This window comes from Perognathus longimembris, chromosome 2 (assembly GCF_023159225.1).
Source record: "Perognathus longimembris pacificus isolate PPM17 chromosome 2, ASM2315922v1, whole genome shotgun sequence".
NCBI lineage: Eukaryota > Metazoa > Chordata > Mammalia > Rodentia > Heteromyidae > Perognathus > Perognathus longimembris.
In genome coordinates this window covers 28,151,450-28,170,446 of record NC_063162.1, presented here as the reverse complement: position 1 = coordinate 28,170,446, position 18,997 = coordinate 28,151,450, and the positions used below count along the sequence as shown (strand labels likewise).

Below are 18,997 nucleotides of genomic sequence, written 5' to 3'. Positions count from 1 at the left end.
ACACACACACACATTTCCTTCCCAGCAGCACCTCAGACCTGACCAGCACATTCAACACCTCATAAACACTAGGCAGCTCCGACAGCTGGGAGGGGCCCGGGAGTATGGCAAAGGGAAGAGGGATGAGGACATGGGTGGTGAGAGGGCGCTGGCAAAGGAAGTAGCACTGGGTCTTGAGCCACGGGCACCCTTTTCCGTCTCTAGGGCACCAAAGTGGTGGAAACAGGAGGGGAGTCGGTGACCTGCCTTTTATTACCCACCAGGCCACCTCATGTATCAGCCAAGTGGCTGTTGCTGTACCTCAGATTCCTCCTTGGGACAGAACTGGATTTCCCACCGTGCTTCACATGCTCTGTGCCTGAAACACATTGTCAGCTTGCCCCTGTAACAGCCCGAAAACTCCCCAGGCTCTGCCTCTCCTCTTCCCCCCCTCCCCCTCCTGGTTCCTCCTTCCCCTCCTCTTCTTCCTTCACTACCACCTCTTTCTCTTTCTGGGATGGAAAGTTTATTCAACAAGTTTTGGAGGGCTGCTTTTGCACAAGAAACCTTTTCTATCATTGTTCACAATGCAAGAAATTGACCTGTATTTTGATTATAGTAGCTAAGACTTGAATGAGTGATTTATGTGTGCTCTTCCGTTTATCCCCCCCCCCCTCCTCCTGGTCTATCCCTGAGCCATATCCCCAGCCCTCAGCTGAATTCTTTATAAGCTCCTCATAGTAGTAACCTTAAAGAATGACTATTATTCCTCTTTCAGAGATGAAAAACAAAAACAAAAAACCTTGGAACACAGAGGGGCACTCAAAGAATAATTCTGAAAATCTAAAAATTGTATCATCTTTAAGTAGTTGTACAAAGGAGGTGGCACTTAACAAAGCAGTGTATGAATACACCTGGATCTGTGCCATCCCTTTCACCAGTCTCACCCCCCCTTCCACTCACCTTTGCCCTTACCTTTCTTAATTTTGTGGTATATGCAATGAATTCTTGACTGCATTCTCCCCATCGTCTCCCCTTTATTCGGCTACCTCTCTCCCCTTGGCTCCAAGGCTCTCTTGCTAGTTCCCCCTGAGATGTTTGACAAATCCTTGGGCTCGGGGACCCCTTGGCGTCAACCTGTGGGGTTTCTTGAGTGAAATCTGCCACACCACCCAACACAGTCTCCAAACTTCAGCTCTGCCCTCCCAATCGATTTTTACTGAAGTGGGCGAATGAACAACGCTGGGACCGAGTGTTCCCAGACACGAAGGGGGAGCCTCATGGGAGGGGATTGCTGGGCTTCTCTGGGAGCCCCAGAACGTGAGATCTTGGCTCCCCCGAGGCTGGCAGCCTGCGTGGGGGCAGGCTGGGCACTTCCTCGTTCCCTCGCGCCCGGGACCCAGCTCCCGTGCTGCCACTGGTCGGTCGGTCAGGGGCCAAAGGGGAGTGTCGCAATCGCCACCCGCCCCCTCTCCGCCCGGGCACCCGGTCCCCTCCCAGATGAGCGCGCCCGCACAGCGCGGCGGGGCGCCTGGCCATGTCCCCGGAGCGCACGCCGCCGCTGGCCACCGACCCGCCGCGCAGCCCGGAGCAGACCAACCGCACCCACTTCCCTTTCTTCTCGGACGTCAAGGGCGACCACTGGCTGGTGCTGAGCGTCCTGGAGACCACCGTGCTGGCGCTCATCTTGGCGGTGTCGCTGCTGGGCAATGTCTGTGCCCTGGTGTTGGTGGCTCGCCGACGGCGCCGCGGTGCCACCACCAGCCTGGTTCTCAACCTCTTCTGCGCGGATCTGCTCTTCACCAGCGCCATCCCGCTGGTGCTCGTGGTGCGCTGGACCGAGGCCTGGCTGCTGGGGTCGGTGGTCTGCCACCTGCTCTTCTACGTGATGACTCTGAGCGGCAGCGTCACCATCCTCACGCTGGCCGCCGTCAGTCTGGAGCGCATGGTGTGCATCGTGCGCCTGCAGCGCGGGGCACGAGGCTCCGCCCGGAGGGTGCAGGCGGCGATGCTGGCCTTCATCTGGGGCTATTCGGGGCTCGCCTCGCTGCCCCTCTGCATCTTCTTCCACGTGGTCCAGCAGAGGCTGCCCGGCGCCGAGAAGGTGAGAGCCAGGCTGGGAGCAGGGCGACAGGTGTGTGTGTGGGGGGGGGGGGGGGCGGGTATCTCAGGGAAGCGGGGAGCTGGGGTTGATGGCAACAATCACCACAGGTAATGGGTGATTGCACTTAGTCGTCCTGCCAGCCCTGTGCCCAGCCCAGCGTTGAGAGTTGCAACCCTACACCGTAGGCCAGTGCCCTCCCAAACTCCTGAAGTGCGGATCCCTCGATTTTATCTTTATTATTTGGTTATTTAGTGTCAGTCCCGGGGCTTGAACTCAGGGCCTGGGTGCTGTCCTTTAGGTTTTATGTTTTAAACAATTATGTTATTTGCTCAAGTGCTCTATCACTTGAGCCACACCTCCACTTCCTCCTTTCTGGTGGGTAATTGGAGATAAGGGGTTCACAAAGTTTCCTGTCCAGGCTGGCTTTGAACCACCATCTTCAGATCTCAGCCTCCTGAGTAGTTAGGATTTACAGGTGTGAGCCACCAGTGCCTGGCTGAATCCCACAAATTCTTACGAAACGAGATGTTATGCAGTTGAATCAGGAGGAGGGTGGGACCCAAATGTAATTTGAGGGACTCACCTGGTACTAAACTCTGTTTTTTGGCTGGGTGTTACTGTCACATCTGCTTCACAGAGGAGGAAGCTGAACCAGAGGAATAACAACTTGTGCAGAGTTATTAGCCATCCTTTAGTTGGAGCCAGCCACTGTGTCCAGAAGTGTCAGCGCCTGGTGGGGTTAGGGTCTAGCTTTGAAAGAGCGTAGGCAGGAGAAAGGGCATTGAGACTCCCGCCCCAGACCAGATGCTGCCTCTAAGGGCTCAGGACTTCCTCCTCCCATTCTCAGTTTTTCCAACTGCTCCACAAGGGGAAAGATGACCCTAGACCACAGGGACTTAGGCAGGAGGCTTGGGTGCCAGCTTTACTCGGAGCTTTTAATTAGGGTTGTGCTGAGGGTGGGGAATGTCTATGATGTAACAAAGATTCTCCAAGCAGAGTACCCCTCACATGATGGATGGGGAATTCAGGGAGCCGGGTCTGGGAGCCGGGTCTGTTAGTGTTACAGCTTGGGCTAGTGCTCCAGGCTTGGCACACCAAGGTCCCCAGGAGGGAGATCCAGATGTGGGTGCCAGCTCGGGGTGCGTGCAGCTCAGAGGCCGGCATTCTGGCGTCTTTATGGCCTGGTTTGTTTCTCCTGCAGAGAGAAACAGAGAAAGGACCTAGGTGTACGTTGACACAGCATGGTGGAGCATGGAGTTGTTGCTCTCCCCCACCCCCCAGCCTTGGCTGGGGTTATGAACTCTCAACCCAGGTTCATGAGAAAGAATGGGGTGCTGAAACAGATCCAGCAGCCACAAGAACTGCAGGATTGCAGCCCCAAAGAGAAACCCTATAATGGGAGTTGTCACTGGGGGAAGGTTGGAGATGCACACAGGAGGTGTGGGTGGGAGCTGAAGAGGTGTGGGCATACTCATTGTGTGGAGGCTGCTTTGTGGGCAAGGCACTCTCCTTACACACACACACACACACACACACACATGCACATGCACACGCACACCATACCTGTAGTTTTTCTCCTAGTAGTGTGTCTATATATTGTCATTAAACGACTAATGAACAGGAACTCTTATGAGGCCTGTGGCACTTAAAGGACATGTAAGGACTTACAGGTGTGTCCAAAAGAGATCAGATAGGCTAAGCTGCCGAGGGCTCTTGGCCTGGTGAGACCAAGGACTCTAGCTCAGTGGGCAGACTTGTCTTTAGCTTAGACACATCTGAGTGTCAAAGTGGGCCACATGGATGCTTCTAGAATAAGTCGAAGCCTCAGGCCCAATGCTATACCAATGGGATCATCTTAGAGGACAGGTTCTGCCATCCGGTCCTTTGTCATTGTTGTTTAAGTTATTGTATTTTCACAGAACTCAAGGGATTTCCCCCTCCATTCTTTTCTTCTCAGAAAAAAGAATGAGGTCAGGGAATTTAGGCCAACGAGAACATGATTTCAATCTCCAGAAGTCTATTTTTGTACTGTCCCTTTTTACAAGTGTTTGGGGGTACAATCCTGATGAACTGGCAAGTAACCCTAAGAAAGGAGTTGCTGCTCCTCTCCCAGCCAAATGCCCAGTCGAATGCTCTGTACCAACATGGACCCCAGCGAAGAAATAAGAAGGCCTGTGCAGATGGGGACCTCTCTTTCTTGTCCCCTTGGACTCCTGCTCCGGCATAGGTGCAGTGGTGGTGGTGGTGGTGGTGGTGGAGCCCCTCCTCAGCACCTCCAGAATGGCTAGCATTGAATTGCAAAGAGCCTCTGTGGAGACTGGGGCTGTGGGGGAGGGGCACAGGTCCCCCTGCCTTCTGCCCCCCTCTCCTCTCCTCTCCCTTCCCTCCCCCCTTACATCCTCCTGGCCCCTTTCCTTTCCCCTCCCTCCCCCACATCATCCTACCCCCTCTACTCTCCCCACATCATCCTGCCCCCTCCCACCTCCCTCCCCCCACACCCTCCTGTCCCCTCTCCTCTACCCCCACCCTGCCCTGCGACAGTGTACAGTAATCCCCTTGTAGCCAAGGGTTTGCTCACTGCGGTTTTAGGCATCCTTGGGTTCAGTTACCTGTGGACACCTGAGTTCATTAAAAATATTCCTAAGTTTCAACTAACTGATTACAGTATATTGTTATAATTCTACTTTGTTATATATTTAGTTGGAGTTACTCTCCAATACAAGGTCTAATTCAAAATTTAAATTTTAGCATAGAAGTGTACATATTGGAAAAATTGTATGTATACATGTATATCACACATACCTATATATACATAGATACATATATATACATATATATATATATATATATACACTATGTACACGGTATGCTCTGGTTGCAAGCATCTACTGGGGCAGTATTGGAATGGCCCCTCTTGAGAGGAAAGGGGACTGGTAGCATTTATGTTTTCTCTGTTCTTGCCAGGGAAGCCAACAAAGTCTGAATTTCCTCCAGTGTGTTACCCGAGGTGGTGGTGGGGTCCGTAAGCTCAGCAATTGAAGAAGCAAGGTTGGCAGAATGAGAGGCAGGAAAAGTGGGGAAGGGTGTATGGCCACTTGAAAAGAAAAGAGACAGAGAAGGATCTGGTGGAGTCTCGCATTTAATATTAGCAAAGCCTTGTTTTCCTCAGATTAACAGTTTCCTGCTGGTAGACCTGTCTGTCTTTTCTCACAAGGACACTAAATATGGGTGTTTTGGATGGGTGACATTTTCCTCCCCAAACCAAGTGCTGAGAGACCCAATGCACGGCCAGCATGTGCAGTTTCCCCCGAAAGTAGCACAGGCCAGGAGAGCAGTGTCCTGCAGAGCTTTCTGCGGAGACCTCTGTAACACAGGAACAGCAGGGTGGCTGCCCATCCGGGTGACCAGATTTCCACACTTTACGACAGCTTGGTATTTAGAATGTAGGCTTTGGATTCAAAGGTTGTGGGTTTGAATCCCATCTCTGGACCATTCAGGAAGTCGTGTGGCAGAGGAAGCTGGACTCACTCTCTGAGCCTCACTTTTCTTATTTGCAAGCTGGACATGAGACCAGGATCTGCCATCTGGGATTGCCACTGAGACTGGGGCTCAGTAAATGGAACAGCGCCTGGCATGTAAGCCATGCTTACGTACTCAAGAATTGCTAGCTATTATTAGTTTCCTTATCTTTGCATATAAACATTTTAAACATTCTTGGAGCTGTATAATTCTTCTGCTGACTGTAAAAGAACAGGCTGCTGTTTTAAGAGCGTTGACATGTCTTAGCAACGCTGACATCTCAGCTGGGTCAGCTCAGTCTCTTCCAGTGAGATGCCTGCCCCTGTGTGCCGTGTCCCCAGCCAGGCAGGAACTCACACTGCTGGGTGGAGAGGCTGTCCATCGGCCAGAATGTGCTGTCTGTTCATTCTACAAACATTTACTGAGCACCCCTCCCCTTCACCCTGCCAAAGCCTCTTCAATGCAGCTCAGGAAGTGCATTTATTGAGGACATGGATGGTCCCATAATTCCATAGTTCAGTATGGTCCTTAGCTCAGCAGTGCCACAAACGGATGTTCTCATGTTTGTTCTCTGAAAAAGGAAATGACCAAAGTCACAGCAGGCAAAGGATGATTCCAGGAGGGAGCCTAGCTCTGTCTGCTTCACTGATTTTAGACTTCCTTAGGGTGCTTGGTCCCCTCCATTCTACCACTTCTTCACTTCCTACCAGGCCAATGTTGTCAAGGTGTCTCTATTGCATGTGGGTGGAGAAGACAGGAACCACTGTCTTGCCCTTGTTCATAGTAAGAAAATCCCTTTCTTATTTTCCAAGATTGGGCTTGAACTTGGAGCCTCAGTCTCTTGCTCATAGGCTGGTGCTCTACCACTTGAGTCATATCCACAGTCTTTCTTGGCTTTAGCTATTTTTTCAGAAAGGATTTTCATTTGTTTGCATTTCTGCCTGGAGTCAGTCTGAGACCACAAACGTTTTACCTACAGTGTCCAGGGTAGCTGGGATTATAGGTATGTGTCACCACATCTGGCTTATTGGGTTGGCCTGGAATCTCAGTTCTCTTGTATTCCCCTTCCCAAAAGCTGATAACAGATGTGAGACATCACACCTGGCCCTCCACTTTTTCTTTTTATTAAAAAAAAGAGCTTAGAAAACTCAAATAAGTTAAATAAAAATAACTTAAGAGTTCCACCTAGAAGCAGACACTATTTGCTTTCTGGAATGTACCTTTGGCCTTCTTTTATGCATGTGTATACATGCAGAAATGGGTATATATATATTTATACATACAAATATATATGCTATATGTTGTATTCATTCATACAAATATATACTATATAGCATTTATACAAATATACATGTATTCATATATATACTATATAACATGTTCATTCACATATACACATTATCTTCAACATTAGGATCACACAGGTGCAGCCTAGGTAATAGATGGAGAATCTCTGAGATCATGTACTGATCTGGAATGGACACAGCAAGGAGCATATGTGCATCACAGTAATCTCTGTGAATATCCAAAGAGGATGTTTTTAAAGGCAAAGTGAGTAGGATTATACAAGTTACTCTGAAAGCATCACCCTTGGCTTCCAGGTGCCATAACAAGGGTGGTGTCAGCTGTGTGTTATAGTGTGCTAACCTTTCCCCGAGGTGGTCAAATTGTGGCCAAATCTTTGTAGTAGTTCTGGTTGTCACGCATGCCTACAGATCTTCCTAACCCCTGGCTCTGCTCATTTGTCTACATTAGGTTGATTTTCTCACCAGGCATATGGTGTAGGGACCTGCTCTTTGCCCCTAATGGAGGAAGAATACCTTGTTCTATCCTTACTCATTTCTCTACAAAATGGTAGAAACCTGGAGAGGTTTGGGGTGATGGCTCTGGAGAAGGCCTTAAGAATTGGGGTGTGAGAGGTTTTAGGATTCTTCCATCACTAGTGTAGGAGTTAGAGACTTAAGTCATGTTGAGGGCTGGTATCCCTGTCTTCCAATTAGTGTGCCTGCCCTCTCCATTGCTACCAATGTAATATGTTGGAGAAGGGGCTGGGAGGGACGGGGCAGAGGTCTGGTGCATGCTTGAGGACTTGTGAAAGGCCTCAAGAACAGTGGTAACCCCACTGCCAGGATTTATGTCGAAGTTCCTCAAGAAACACAAATTTCTTTCTATTCACCCAAATTTAGAAATATCTACTAAGCCTTCTCTATGGAAGGGGAGGGTGGAGGCACTTTTTTGTTTTCAATGTCTTAATGTTTTTTTTTTTTATTTTTGTTTTTGGTCAGTCATGGGGCTTAAACACAGGGCCTGAGCGCTGTCCCTGAGCTCTTTTGATCAAGATTAGTGCTTTACCACTTTGAGCCAAGGCTCCACTACTGGGGTTTGAGCAGTTAATTGGAGATAAGAGTTTCAAGGGGACTTTTCTGCCTGGACTGTCTTTGAACTGCAATCCTCAGCTTCCTGAGTAGATGGGATTATAGGTGTGAGCCACTGGTGCCCAGGGATTTTACTTTTATTTTAATTTTTGCAAGAAAGAAAAACTTCTTGACTTCATTTCCTGGAGCTCATTTCAATTAATATTATTTTGTATGATCAGATGCACACAGGCATCATGCCTTTCTGTGAGGAACAATGTTTTATAACGCAAAAACAGGAAAAGGAAGCAATGATTCTCAACTGCCTTTACAAGGTTCAAAGGTAGTGAAAATATTCTTCCTCAATTCTCTTGTCCTAGGAAATTTTCTTCATAGGTTCCAGAAGTCCCTTGAAACATTCTTTTTTGGAGGGGGGAGAATACTGTCATTAAGAACAACTATATCTTGAGCATTTCTGACAGTTGTCCCAGGATATTTCTAAGCCTTGGTTTCCTCCTCTGTGAAATGGGAAGAATAACGTGCATTCAGTAAAGTTGGGCAGCGTTATATGAGATAATGTATGGGCACAGTAAACGTTCAATGAGTATCACATACTGGTTGCTTTGAAAACTGGATTGGATAATGAGCACCCACTGCATGAATGCTCAGTGCCCTAGTGTAGGCCCTTTGGCACAATGTGATGTGCAGGATCCTTGAACCTGTCTCTCCCTGTTTGGATGTAGCTCTCATGTCCAGTCTATGTAGGTTTTCTCAGGTGATGCCTCTCGTTTTGTTTTTTAAACAGTGGGTTTGGAAGGGAAGGCTTGAATGCTCTCTGCATCCCAACCAAGGAAAGGGGGAAGACGAACACGCCTGGGAATGACCTCTAGTTTCCCAGTCTGTGACCTTGAGGCTCAGATACCTCCCTGTTAAACAAAAACAATGGATTTTTTGAGAGCAGAGGCAATGCCTAGGTAATGGGTTGTGGTGGAGTCAGGTGGAACGATTTGAGGATTTGCTTTCACACTAGTTGTGTAACACAAGCATGTAACGGTATGATGTGACCCGCCAATTAGGACTGAGCTAAAGGCCAAAGAAGCATCTGGAATTTAAGTGATATTCTTTTCCCTTTTATAACTAGGAAATCCCGATTTGCACATTATATTGGCCAAACCTCGCTGGAGAAATCTCGTGGGATGTGTCTTTTGTTACTTTGAATTTCCTGGTGCCAGGACTGGTCATTGTGATTAGTTACTCCAAGATCTTACAGGTATGTTTGGTTGAAGGGCTGCTGTTATGGCTGAACCATATTTGGGGCACTGCTGGTAGAATCTTAGAACTTCTGGGTCAGAAGTTACCTTAGAAGTACATAACTAATACTTAGAAGCATGTTTTTTCAGGTCGTTTTTCTTACAAATTTATACATATATATCATACATACCTGTGTTTAATGAAGCACACGAGATCACAGGTCAAATGGTTAGATGGCCACTGCTTGAGATTGTTATGAGTTAAGCTCATATATCTCCTCCACGACTTCCTTTTCTCACTCAGCACCACATCTTTCCATGTCAGTTCCTGAATGCTATCGTGTCTGTAGAGCCTCAAGGCCCTCCATTGGACAGACATGATATAATCATTTTATGGACTATTGGGCTGTGTCCTTGTTTCCTCACCATATACACAGCAGGATGGAGAATGTGCACTTTTGATGACTTTTATGGAAGCACTGTATATGAATAGAAAAACACACCCAGCTTACGTGTTCAGCTCGCAAACTGAACTGGCCCATAAAAACAGTTCCTGGACGGAAAAAAAAAAAAAGCTGGCCAGATGCCCCTCTGCTCCTTGAGATCCCTGAGCATGTCCATTTCAAATGTGTAGGACACAAGAACCAACTGCTGTCTACCGTTGTAGCACGCACATGCGGGGATGTAAAGGAGACTGGCAGCCTCTGCTTCCCACCTCTTAAGACAATCTATTTGCATGGAAGGTGCTGTCAAGCAACACACATAGTTATATTCACAGTAGATAGCTTACCTCAAAGGCCTGGGTCTTTTGGAGGTGGGCAGTGGTTGAATCTTGGTTTTATACATCTCCTATGGGTCATCTGGCAAAGAAGTGTATTGAAGTGGTAAGGTCTCATTGCCTCTCTGTCACTATTTTTTCAGACTCAGGTCCCGGGGCTTGAAGTCAGGGCCTGAGCACTGTTCCGGAACTTCTTTTGCTCAAGCCTAGTACTCTACCACTTGAGCCACAGCTCCACTTCCGGCTTTTTTTTTTTTTTTGTAGTTTAGTGGAGATAAGAGTCTCACAAACTTTCCTGCCTAAGCTGGCTTCGAACTCTGATACTCAGATCTGTCTCCTGAGTTGCTAGGATTGCAGGTGTGAGCCATCAGTGCCCTGTCACTTTTATGGCCCTTCTTTATAGCTGAGCATCTGTGGCTTTCTTAGATGTTCACAACCCAAAGGCAGACCTCTGCCTAGGTCTGTAGGTCCGTGGGAGACAGCTTCCCAGGTTGCTAACTAGAATCTTCCTTATCAGATGATTTATGACCCCTAAAAACATAAAATAGCCTTGGGCTTGACTAAGGCAATCAAGGTCCAGAGTTAAGGCCTGGGAAGTATTTACAGTGGGAGACCTGAGATACTTTAATGTTATAGAGGGTCATTACCATTAAGGTATCGTGAGAAGAGGTGTACAATGAATATTTACATTTTATTTAGTGAATATTTATGTAGTGCTCATGTATCATTTCATCCTTATAAGAATTACAGATGAGGGTTGGGAATATGGCCTAATGGCAAGAGTGCTTGCCTCGTATACATGAGGCACTGGGTTCGATTCCTCAGCACCACATATATAGAAAAGGCCAGAAGTGGCGCTGTGGCTCAAGTGGCAGAGTGCTAGCCTTGAGCAAAAAGAAGCCAGGGACAGTGCTTAGTCCCTAAGTCCAAGCCCCAGGACTGGCAAAAAACAAACAAACAAGAATTACAGTTGACAAAACCCATGCACAGAGAGGTCATGCAACTTATCCAAGATTATACAGCTTATGAATGTCCAACTGAGGATTAAAACCCAAATAGTCAGGCCTCAGAGTCCCTATGCTTTAATGTTCTCTCTGAAGTAATGGTGTACTGAAGGTGGGTCAAGAGTTTGCCAATTACATTCTCTCTCTAGATGGAACTTTGATACAAAAGGAAGAGAGGGAAAGAAAGGTACTGCTATTTAAAGCAAGAAACCCTGAAATTGTAATCCTAGCTTCTTAGGAGGCTGAGATCTGAGGATTACAGCTTGATGCTAGACTGGGCAAGAAAGTCCATGTGGCTTTGCTATCCAATTAACCAGCAAGAAGCTGGTAGTGGAGCTGTGACTCAAGTGGTAGAGCACCAGCAATGAGCAAAAAGTTTAAGGGACAGTGACCAAATCCTGAGTTCAAGTCCCAGTATTGGTACCTACTTAGAATCCACTTCTGAGCTCCTCAGAGGCCAAGAGGGGCCTGACATCCACGCTTTTCATATGTACCTTATACTTTCCTGCCTCCTGCAGAACCTACCTTGTGCAAGCCGGGGGTGGAGGTGGATTGCTGGACAAAGAGTTCTAAGGCTAGGATTCTAGACTAAGTTTTCTTCCCTAGTGACCTTGGGCCCCCCTGGAACCAATAGGCCTCTATGGATTGTTTCAACACAAGAAAATGAAAGCACAGATATGATGCTCGAGGAATCACAAGGTTAATAAAAGTAGAAGACAATTGCCCAGTTCCCAGGCATGCTGTGCCATTTGCCCTCACTTGGTTTCTGGGAGCAGGTGAGCTGGCAGGGGAAGTGATGGGGCCGGGTCTCAGCATGCACCTCTCTTCTCAACACGTCCACGGCTCAGACACCGACTCTGCTTTCATGCCCATGCTCTTCCTGTCATGTTCATGGGACTCGGAGCACCTGCCCCTCTCCCCCACCAGTCCTGTCCTCTCACCTGCCTCTACTGTGTCTAACCCAGCCTCCATCTATGGCTGAAGAAGGACCCCTATCAGACTACCCAGTTCTTTTTTTTTTTTTTTTTTTTTTAATCAGTCCTGGGGCTTGGACTCAGGGCCTGAGCACTGTCCCTGGCTTCTTTTTGCTCAAGGCTAGCACTCTGCCACTTGAGCCACAGCGCCCCTTCTGGCCGTTTTCTATATATGTGGTGCTGGGGAATTGAACCCAGAGCTTCATGTATACAAGGCAAGCACTCTTGCCACTAGGCCATATCCTCAGCCCTACCCAGTTCTTTTCTTGCCCTAAATGTTCTTAGAAAATTCTCTAGCGCTCCACTGGACATTAGTGCTAGAAGATTCATGGTCAGATATAATCCAAGTTAGCTGCATAGGCTAATACACGTTGGGAAACTCCAACACAGCAAGAAAGCAGGCAGTGTTGTGAAGTCTGACTACAGAGCTCTCTTTTCCCTACAGAGCATCTCTCTGGGCTAGTGTTCCATGGAACCACCTTTGAGAAACCCTGCTCTGACCTTGGATACTCTTTCTAACCTGGGCAAGGACATCACATTACCTTGGCTGTTCCTGTGCTAGTCATCTTTAGGAATTGCTTCCTGGGTTCAGGACAGCAGCCATATTTGATCTCTGCCTTCCCTGCTTCCTCTTTTCCTAATGACTCAGATCCACCATACATTTTCAATAGCTTTTTTTTGTTGTTGTTGTTCCCAGTGATAGTTTCTCCAAGGGAGAAACTTCCCAGTCATTCCTTAATGCCTTTGACCAGGCTGTCAGGAGTGGCTGTTTGGATTCGGTTTATAAGATCATCTAGTAATCATTGCCAGGAGGAGTTAGGATAGCTGTCTACCCTTGGTAACTGTGTGTTTATTGTTGCCCCTCCCACTGTCCACACACAGGAAGATGGAAGAGCAGGGTAGTCAGGGCTCAGAGTGGTCAGCACATAGGAGCAGCTCAATACATATGTCTTGAACAAGCCAATGAGCCATCTCAGAGCTTAAATGAGAAATAAATGAGCATGAAGGGGTTAATGAGCCAGAAGCCAGTCTCCCATGCTGGGGGCCTCATCCTTGGGCTTGGGGACAATGGTCTCAGACAGAGAGGTGGACCTTCAGGGAAAAGGGAGCCTCTTGGCTATAGAGATTCAAATTGAGAAATTGCTGATTGGCTAAGCAGCCTCCCCAAAGGAGACTCAGCCCCCAGAGGCCCAGTCACGAAGACTCTTTCACCTCTAGCAATTGTGGTCTGCTGGTGTGGCATGGCAAAGGCTATGCAATGAGAAGTTTCCCCCATGGTGCATGCTTGTAAAACCAGCAAGTCTTAAAAATACAGGTTTGAAAGAGACTCTTTCAAAGGTTTGGGGTGAAAACGCAAAACCAAGCATTGTCCTCCATTAGCAGTTTCATACTCAAGAGATTAAGAATTACCTGTGGGATCTGGGTACTAATGGCTCATGCCTATATTCTTATTTATTCAGAAGGCTGAAATCAGAAGATCACAGTTCAAAGCCAGCCCCAGCAGTTTTGAAAGTTTGTGAGACTCTTATCTCCAGTTAACCACAGGAAAACTGAAGTAGCACTGTCGCTCAAGGTAGTAGAGCACTAGTCTTGAGCAAAAAAAAAAAAGCTCAGGAACAGTGGCATAGCCCTGAGTTCAAGCCTCACAACCACCAACCCCCCAAAAAAAAATTATCTTCAGAGTTTAGGGGAAATACAGATTCCCATACCGACTCAGCCACACAGAATCCAGATGCGTAAAGGCAAGTGTAGTTTGGTCACTCGTCTAGTGGTTGTGGAGCTCACTCCCAGGAGCAACAACCCTCTCCTAGCTAGTGTCGTGTCATGTTGGGGTGCATATGTCCTTGCTTCACAGGGAGGCTGGAGGAAGTCACCTCGCCTTTCAAAGCCTCCATCTTAATTCCAAAAATGGGGCAACCCCAGTATTTACCCAGAGGTTTGTTTTGAAGATTAGAGTGAATCTTCACAAGTGAACACAGCAGTAAGTTTGGCACATCAAGAACTTGAAATCCTGGCCCAATGCGGACTAGCCTTGCAGCTAGAGCTCTGGCCTTAGAGTCTCCGGAGCCCCTGACTAAGTTTGCAGCCCCCAGTTAACAGCTGGGCAGAAAAAATTCTGTTACTAGAGGCCATAGAGAGTGAAAAGGAAGTAGATTAAGATGAAGAGCACAGGCTGCTAAATCTGAAGCCCAGCTTTGCAACTGCTTAGCTGTGACCTATTGAGCAAGCTCCTTGGGCTCTGTGCCTTAGCTTCCTCACCACTAAAACAGGTATCCGCAAGTGCCCATGTCACCAAATGCTGGGAGACAGAAGCTAGAGAAGGAAACCAAGTGACAGGTAAGGCCTGGGCTCACAGTAAGTGCTCAGTAAATGTGAGCTCTTGTCAACTTCATCCATTCAAAAAATTCTACGAGTCACCATACCAAGGGGCCTCTGGATGCATGGGCTTTTTTGTTTGTTTGTTTGTTTGTTTTTGGCAGGATAAGGTGAGAAGCCTGAGAGTGACAGTGCTGTTACAACTAGCCCTCCTATACTCACAGTCACACTTTGGCCTAGAGGGACACCCCTACTCAGAGGCAGTTCCATTTCCTCTGAATTAATTTGCTCCTCCTCGAAGCAGGAAATCATGGTACAAATGCAAAGAGCAGGTGTGACAGGAGAGTCTGGGAACAAAATGCCCACAGAAGAGTCCAGAACCCCTTCAAAACCCATGCAACTGGGGTGGCCTTCACCACCCACAATCCCTCTAATATAATGCTGGCCCTGCTCATCAGAGTAAAATGTTAGCGGTCCAGCAGCTGCAATGGGAAGACTTCATCTAACTGAAATGCTCACGAGGTGTGCCCAGATAAGCAGGAGGATGTTTATGTCACCAATCACTGCCTCTCAACTGGAGTGTAAATGTCAAAGGCCACCAGCTGGTCTCTGTTAGGAACGTGCACCTGTAAATGATGACATTAAGACCCATCCCAGAACTTTCTAGTTGCTGTTTGATTGTGACTGCTTTATTTTAAAACCTTCTCAGTCAGGCACTGGTGGCTCATCCCTGTAATCCTACCTACTCAGGAGGCTGAGATCTGAGGATCAATTATGGTTTGAAGCCAGCCTGAGCAGGAAAAACTGTGAGACTCTTATCCCTAATGAACTATCAAAAAGCCAGAAGTGGAGCTGGGGCTAAAGTAGGAGATCACTAGCCGTGAGCATAAAAGCTCAGGGACAGCACTCAGGCATTGAGTTCAAGCCCCAGGACAAGCATAATAAAGTTAATAATGACGATGACAATGATAATACCTTCCTTCTCATGATGAATTCAAAGATTCCCCTTCCCTGTTGGAGGATGAGTTTGTGTCATAACTGGGACTGGGATGGAGGGGGACAGGCAGTCCTGTCAGTGTCCCTGACCTCTATCAAGGACAAGAAGCCATCTCCTGTTTGTCATGGCCTGTGATCTCCCTGTGCTGGGGTCACAGGCCCTGCTGGGAGCATCCCCGAGCAGTCCCCACCCCGCTGGTATGGGTGGCCCTTCTCACACTCGGCTGCATTTCGGGGCTGATGCTAGGAGTAGCTGCTCTAAGCAAATGCACAGCCTCCAGTTATAACTGGTGGTCCTAGGCCAGAGTCCCGACTCCCCGGGCTCCACATGACAGGTCTGGCCACTCCCCTCCAAACTCCAAGTGGTGAAGGGTAGAGAAAGGAAATTTATGAATAAGGCATAGGAGCACCACCAGGAGAGGCTCATTTGGGGCATATAGATAGGAGCTTTAAGATTCAATAGAGTGAGAACTGGGGCCGGGTGCACAGGATAATCATTAAACAGTCTCAGGCTTTGTTGTTCCTGGTGGAGAAGTTATGATTGTGAGCACCTGAAGGGAGAAATGTGGTCTTTATAATGTCATTGTTTGGAAGCCGTCCTGGCTCTGGTCACAAGATGTTATCCATCATTCCTGTCCTTTCCGGATTTCAAGATGATAGCAGGAAGGAGAGACTAAGAGTAAAGAAGCTGTGGAAGCCAGAGAAACCAAGCTTTATCCTGCTTTCAGTTAAGTCGTGGGCTCAAGTAAGGAGTTAGGAACTGCTGCTGCCCAGAAGCACTAGTATCTGTTGTACAGTGTCATCATACACCCACATGTAGACTCTTCCAATACCCACAACTCTGAGGCTGCAGGCAAGGCCAGGTCTACTTCCTCCTCACCCTGTAAGAGAGAGCCTATAGTGCTAGTCCACACCAGTATTCCATCTCCCATGGCCTCTTCCCAATTCAACATATAGGAGAGTCAAGCAGGAGCATGGATCTTCTCATTTCAACCATTCCCAAACAAATCAAGTGGAAATAAGTTAGAATAACCATCAGTTGGAGCCTGGGTAAACTAGCATGGTCACACATGCCACTGCTAACTAAATAACAAAGGTGGGTGCCTTCTCTGTGTTAGCATGGAAAGAGCCCCAGGATGCAATGCTGAGTAAAGGGGAGCAGGGCTCAGAGTGGGGTATACAAAGTGGTCCTGGCACAGGTGCAAGAAGCTACAGTTCAAGTGCAGAAGTGGACCATTTCTAGAAGGTGATACTGGAAACCACTCATGTCTGGGGAGCAGAAATGAAGGGTGTCAGAGGCTGGAGAAGAAATCTGATATTTTTCATTTGCTCTCCTTCTAGGTCATATTGTTTGAGTTTGTATCTTGTACACATAGTGCTTGCCTGTAATCTTAGCTACTCAGGAAGCTGAGACCTAAGGATTGTGGGTCAAAGGTAGCCCAGGCAGGAAAGCCTGTGAGACTCATCTCACATTAACCACCAAGCCAGAAGTGGAGCTGTGGCTCAAGTGGTAGAATGTCAGCCTTGAGCAAAAAAGTTAAAAGGGCACCCAGGTCCTGAGTTGAAGCCCCAATATTAGCAGAGGGGGAGGGGAAGAAAAAAGAGAGGCAAAGAGAAAGAGAAATAATCATTTTTGAACATGTACTTCTGAGCAACATGTCCTTCCTCTAGGCCCTCTGATTCAGGCTTTTCATGTCCCATAATGCACTCTCTTCACGATTGTTGGAGATGTCTCAGGATACTGGTGTGTCTCTTAGCAATAAGGACACCAACTCAGAAGGAACTTAGCAAGGCAAGATTTTACTTCTGCAGAAGAACGAGCTAGTGGCAGGAAGCCAAGTAAGCAAGTGTTGTGGGTGAGCAGTCCACCCAGGTTTTATCTCTAACCTATTACTCTCCTTTGTTCTGATTGGTCAGAACTTAGTTCATAGTCTTGCATGATTGGCTAGTTTGAAAGGAGTTAAAAGTTTATCCAAGCGATCAGCCAAAACAGAACACCTGGCCATTGCAGGAACTTATGAGAAAAACTATTCATACTCAGCTGGTGCTCTGCCACCTGAGCTTCCTATAACAAGGTGGAGCTTAACTCAAATAGCTTCTTGTAAGGTGGTGCCTGCCCTTAAAAATGGCAGTGTTTATGTCAAGCAAACAGAAAAAAGCTTACGTCCCACACGATGTGGGTGATGCTCTGTTTTCACTAGCAGCTAGTGGAGTGCCCATCTGCCCAGCACATTCTACAGGTTGGTAGGATCCCTGGCCTTGCACCAAGTTCCAAAGACAGATATCCCAGTACAGAGGGGTGTCAGACCCCAATTTCTGGGCCCCTACCTCCACACGCAAAGTCACTCTTAAAACTCTAGATATGCGGGGCTGGGGATATAGCCTAGCGGCAAGAGTGCCTGCCTCGGATACACGAGGCCCTAGGTTCGATTCCCCAGCACCACATATACAGAAAATGGCCAGAAGCGGCGCTGTGGCTCAAGTGGCAGAGTGCTAGCCTTGAGCGGAAAGAAGCCAGGGACAGTGCTCAGGCCCTGAGTCCAAGGCCCAGGACTGGCAAAAAAAAAAAACAAAAAACCTCTAGATATGCGTGTTTCCTGCAGATCACGAAGGCATCGAGGAAGAGACTCACCATGAACCTGGCATACTCTGAGGACCACCAGATCCGTGTTTCTCAGCAGGACTACCGGCTCTTCCGCACCCTCTTCCTGCTCATGGTCTCTTTCTTCATCATGTGGAGCCCTATCATCATCACTATCCTCCTCATCTTGATCCAGAACTTCAAGCAAGACCTGGTCATCTGGCCAAACCTCTTCTTCTGGGTGATGGCTTTCACTTTTGCCAACTCGGCCCTCAACCCCATTCTCTACAACATGTCACTATTCAGGAATGAATGGAGGAAAATACTGTGCCGTGGCTGCTTGCTCTCAGAAAAGGGAGCCATCTTTACAGACACATCTGTCAGAAAAAATGATTTATCTGTGATTTCCAGCTAATTTGTTCAGCTCTCTAGGCAGACTCGTTCACTCTCAGGTGAGCCAGAGTGTGCTTGCAAAGGGAGTTGCCTTCCAGGACAATCATTGGTGTATGCTTTAAGTAAATGCAAGCTTTGCACATTTACAACTCTGACAAATTAAGGGACGATCATTCATTGTAAAAATATCTTTCCTGTCTAAAAGGATCTATCGTGAGTTCCTTTTTTTTTTTGGCCAGTCCTGGGCCTTGGACTCAGGGCCTGAGCACTGTCCCTGGCTTCTTCCCGCTCAAGGCTAGCACTCTGCCACTTGAGCCACAGCGCCACTTCTGGCCGTTTTCTGTATATGTGGTGCTGGGGAATCGAACCTAGGGCCTCGTGTATCCGAGGCAGGCACTCTTGCCACTAGGCTATATCCCCAGCTGTGAGTTCCTTTTAAATATGAACTTTTTCAGTGTTTGTAATATGATTGAGCTAATAAAGTTTTATTTATAACTGTTCCTACATATGTAAAGCCATACTTCATAGTTTCTGAAGGGAGTCTTGTTACTGAGTCAGGACTCCGATTTCTCTTTTAAAGGGTCATGGCCACTTTAGGCACCACTTTGAACACACAAGGCCTCAGGTGCACTAATTTATATAAGAGAGCTTAAGAAATTTCCAAGGAACAGGTAAAGATGATGATGATGTGTGTGTATGTGTGTTACTGGGATTTAAGCTGAGGGCCTCATACTCTCTTGACTTTGCTT

At 47.6% G+C, this 18,997-nt stretch overlaps 1 protein-coding gene across 1 annotated transcript; it reads left to right on the top strand.

The window, feature by feature from the left end:
• The first annotated feature begins 1,516 nt into the window (after positions 1–1,516).
• Positions 1,517–18,752, top strand: Ffar4 (free fatty acid receptor 4). Its single transcript, XM_048336463.1, has 4 exons — positions 1,517–2,083; positions 9,098–9,226; positions 17,878–18,465; positions 18,671–18,752. The coding sequence occupies exons 1-3, from the start codon at positions 1,517–1,519 to the stop codon at positions 18,268–18,270; spliced, it is 1,089 nt and encodes a 362-aa protein (XP_048192420.1). The 3' UTR covers positions 18,271–18,465; positions 18,671–18,752.
• The last annotated feature ends 245 nt before the right edge of the window (positions 18,753–18,997 follow it).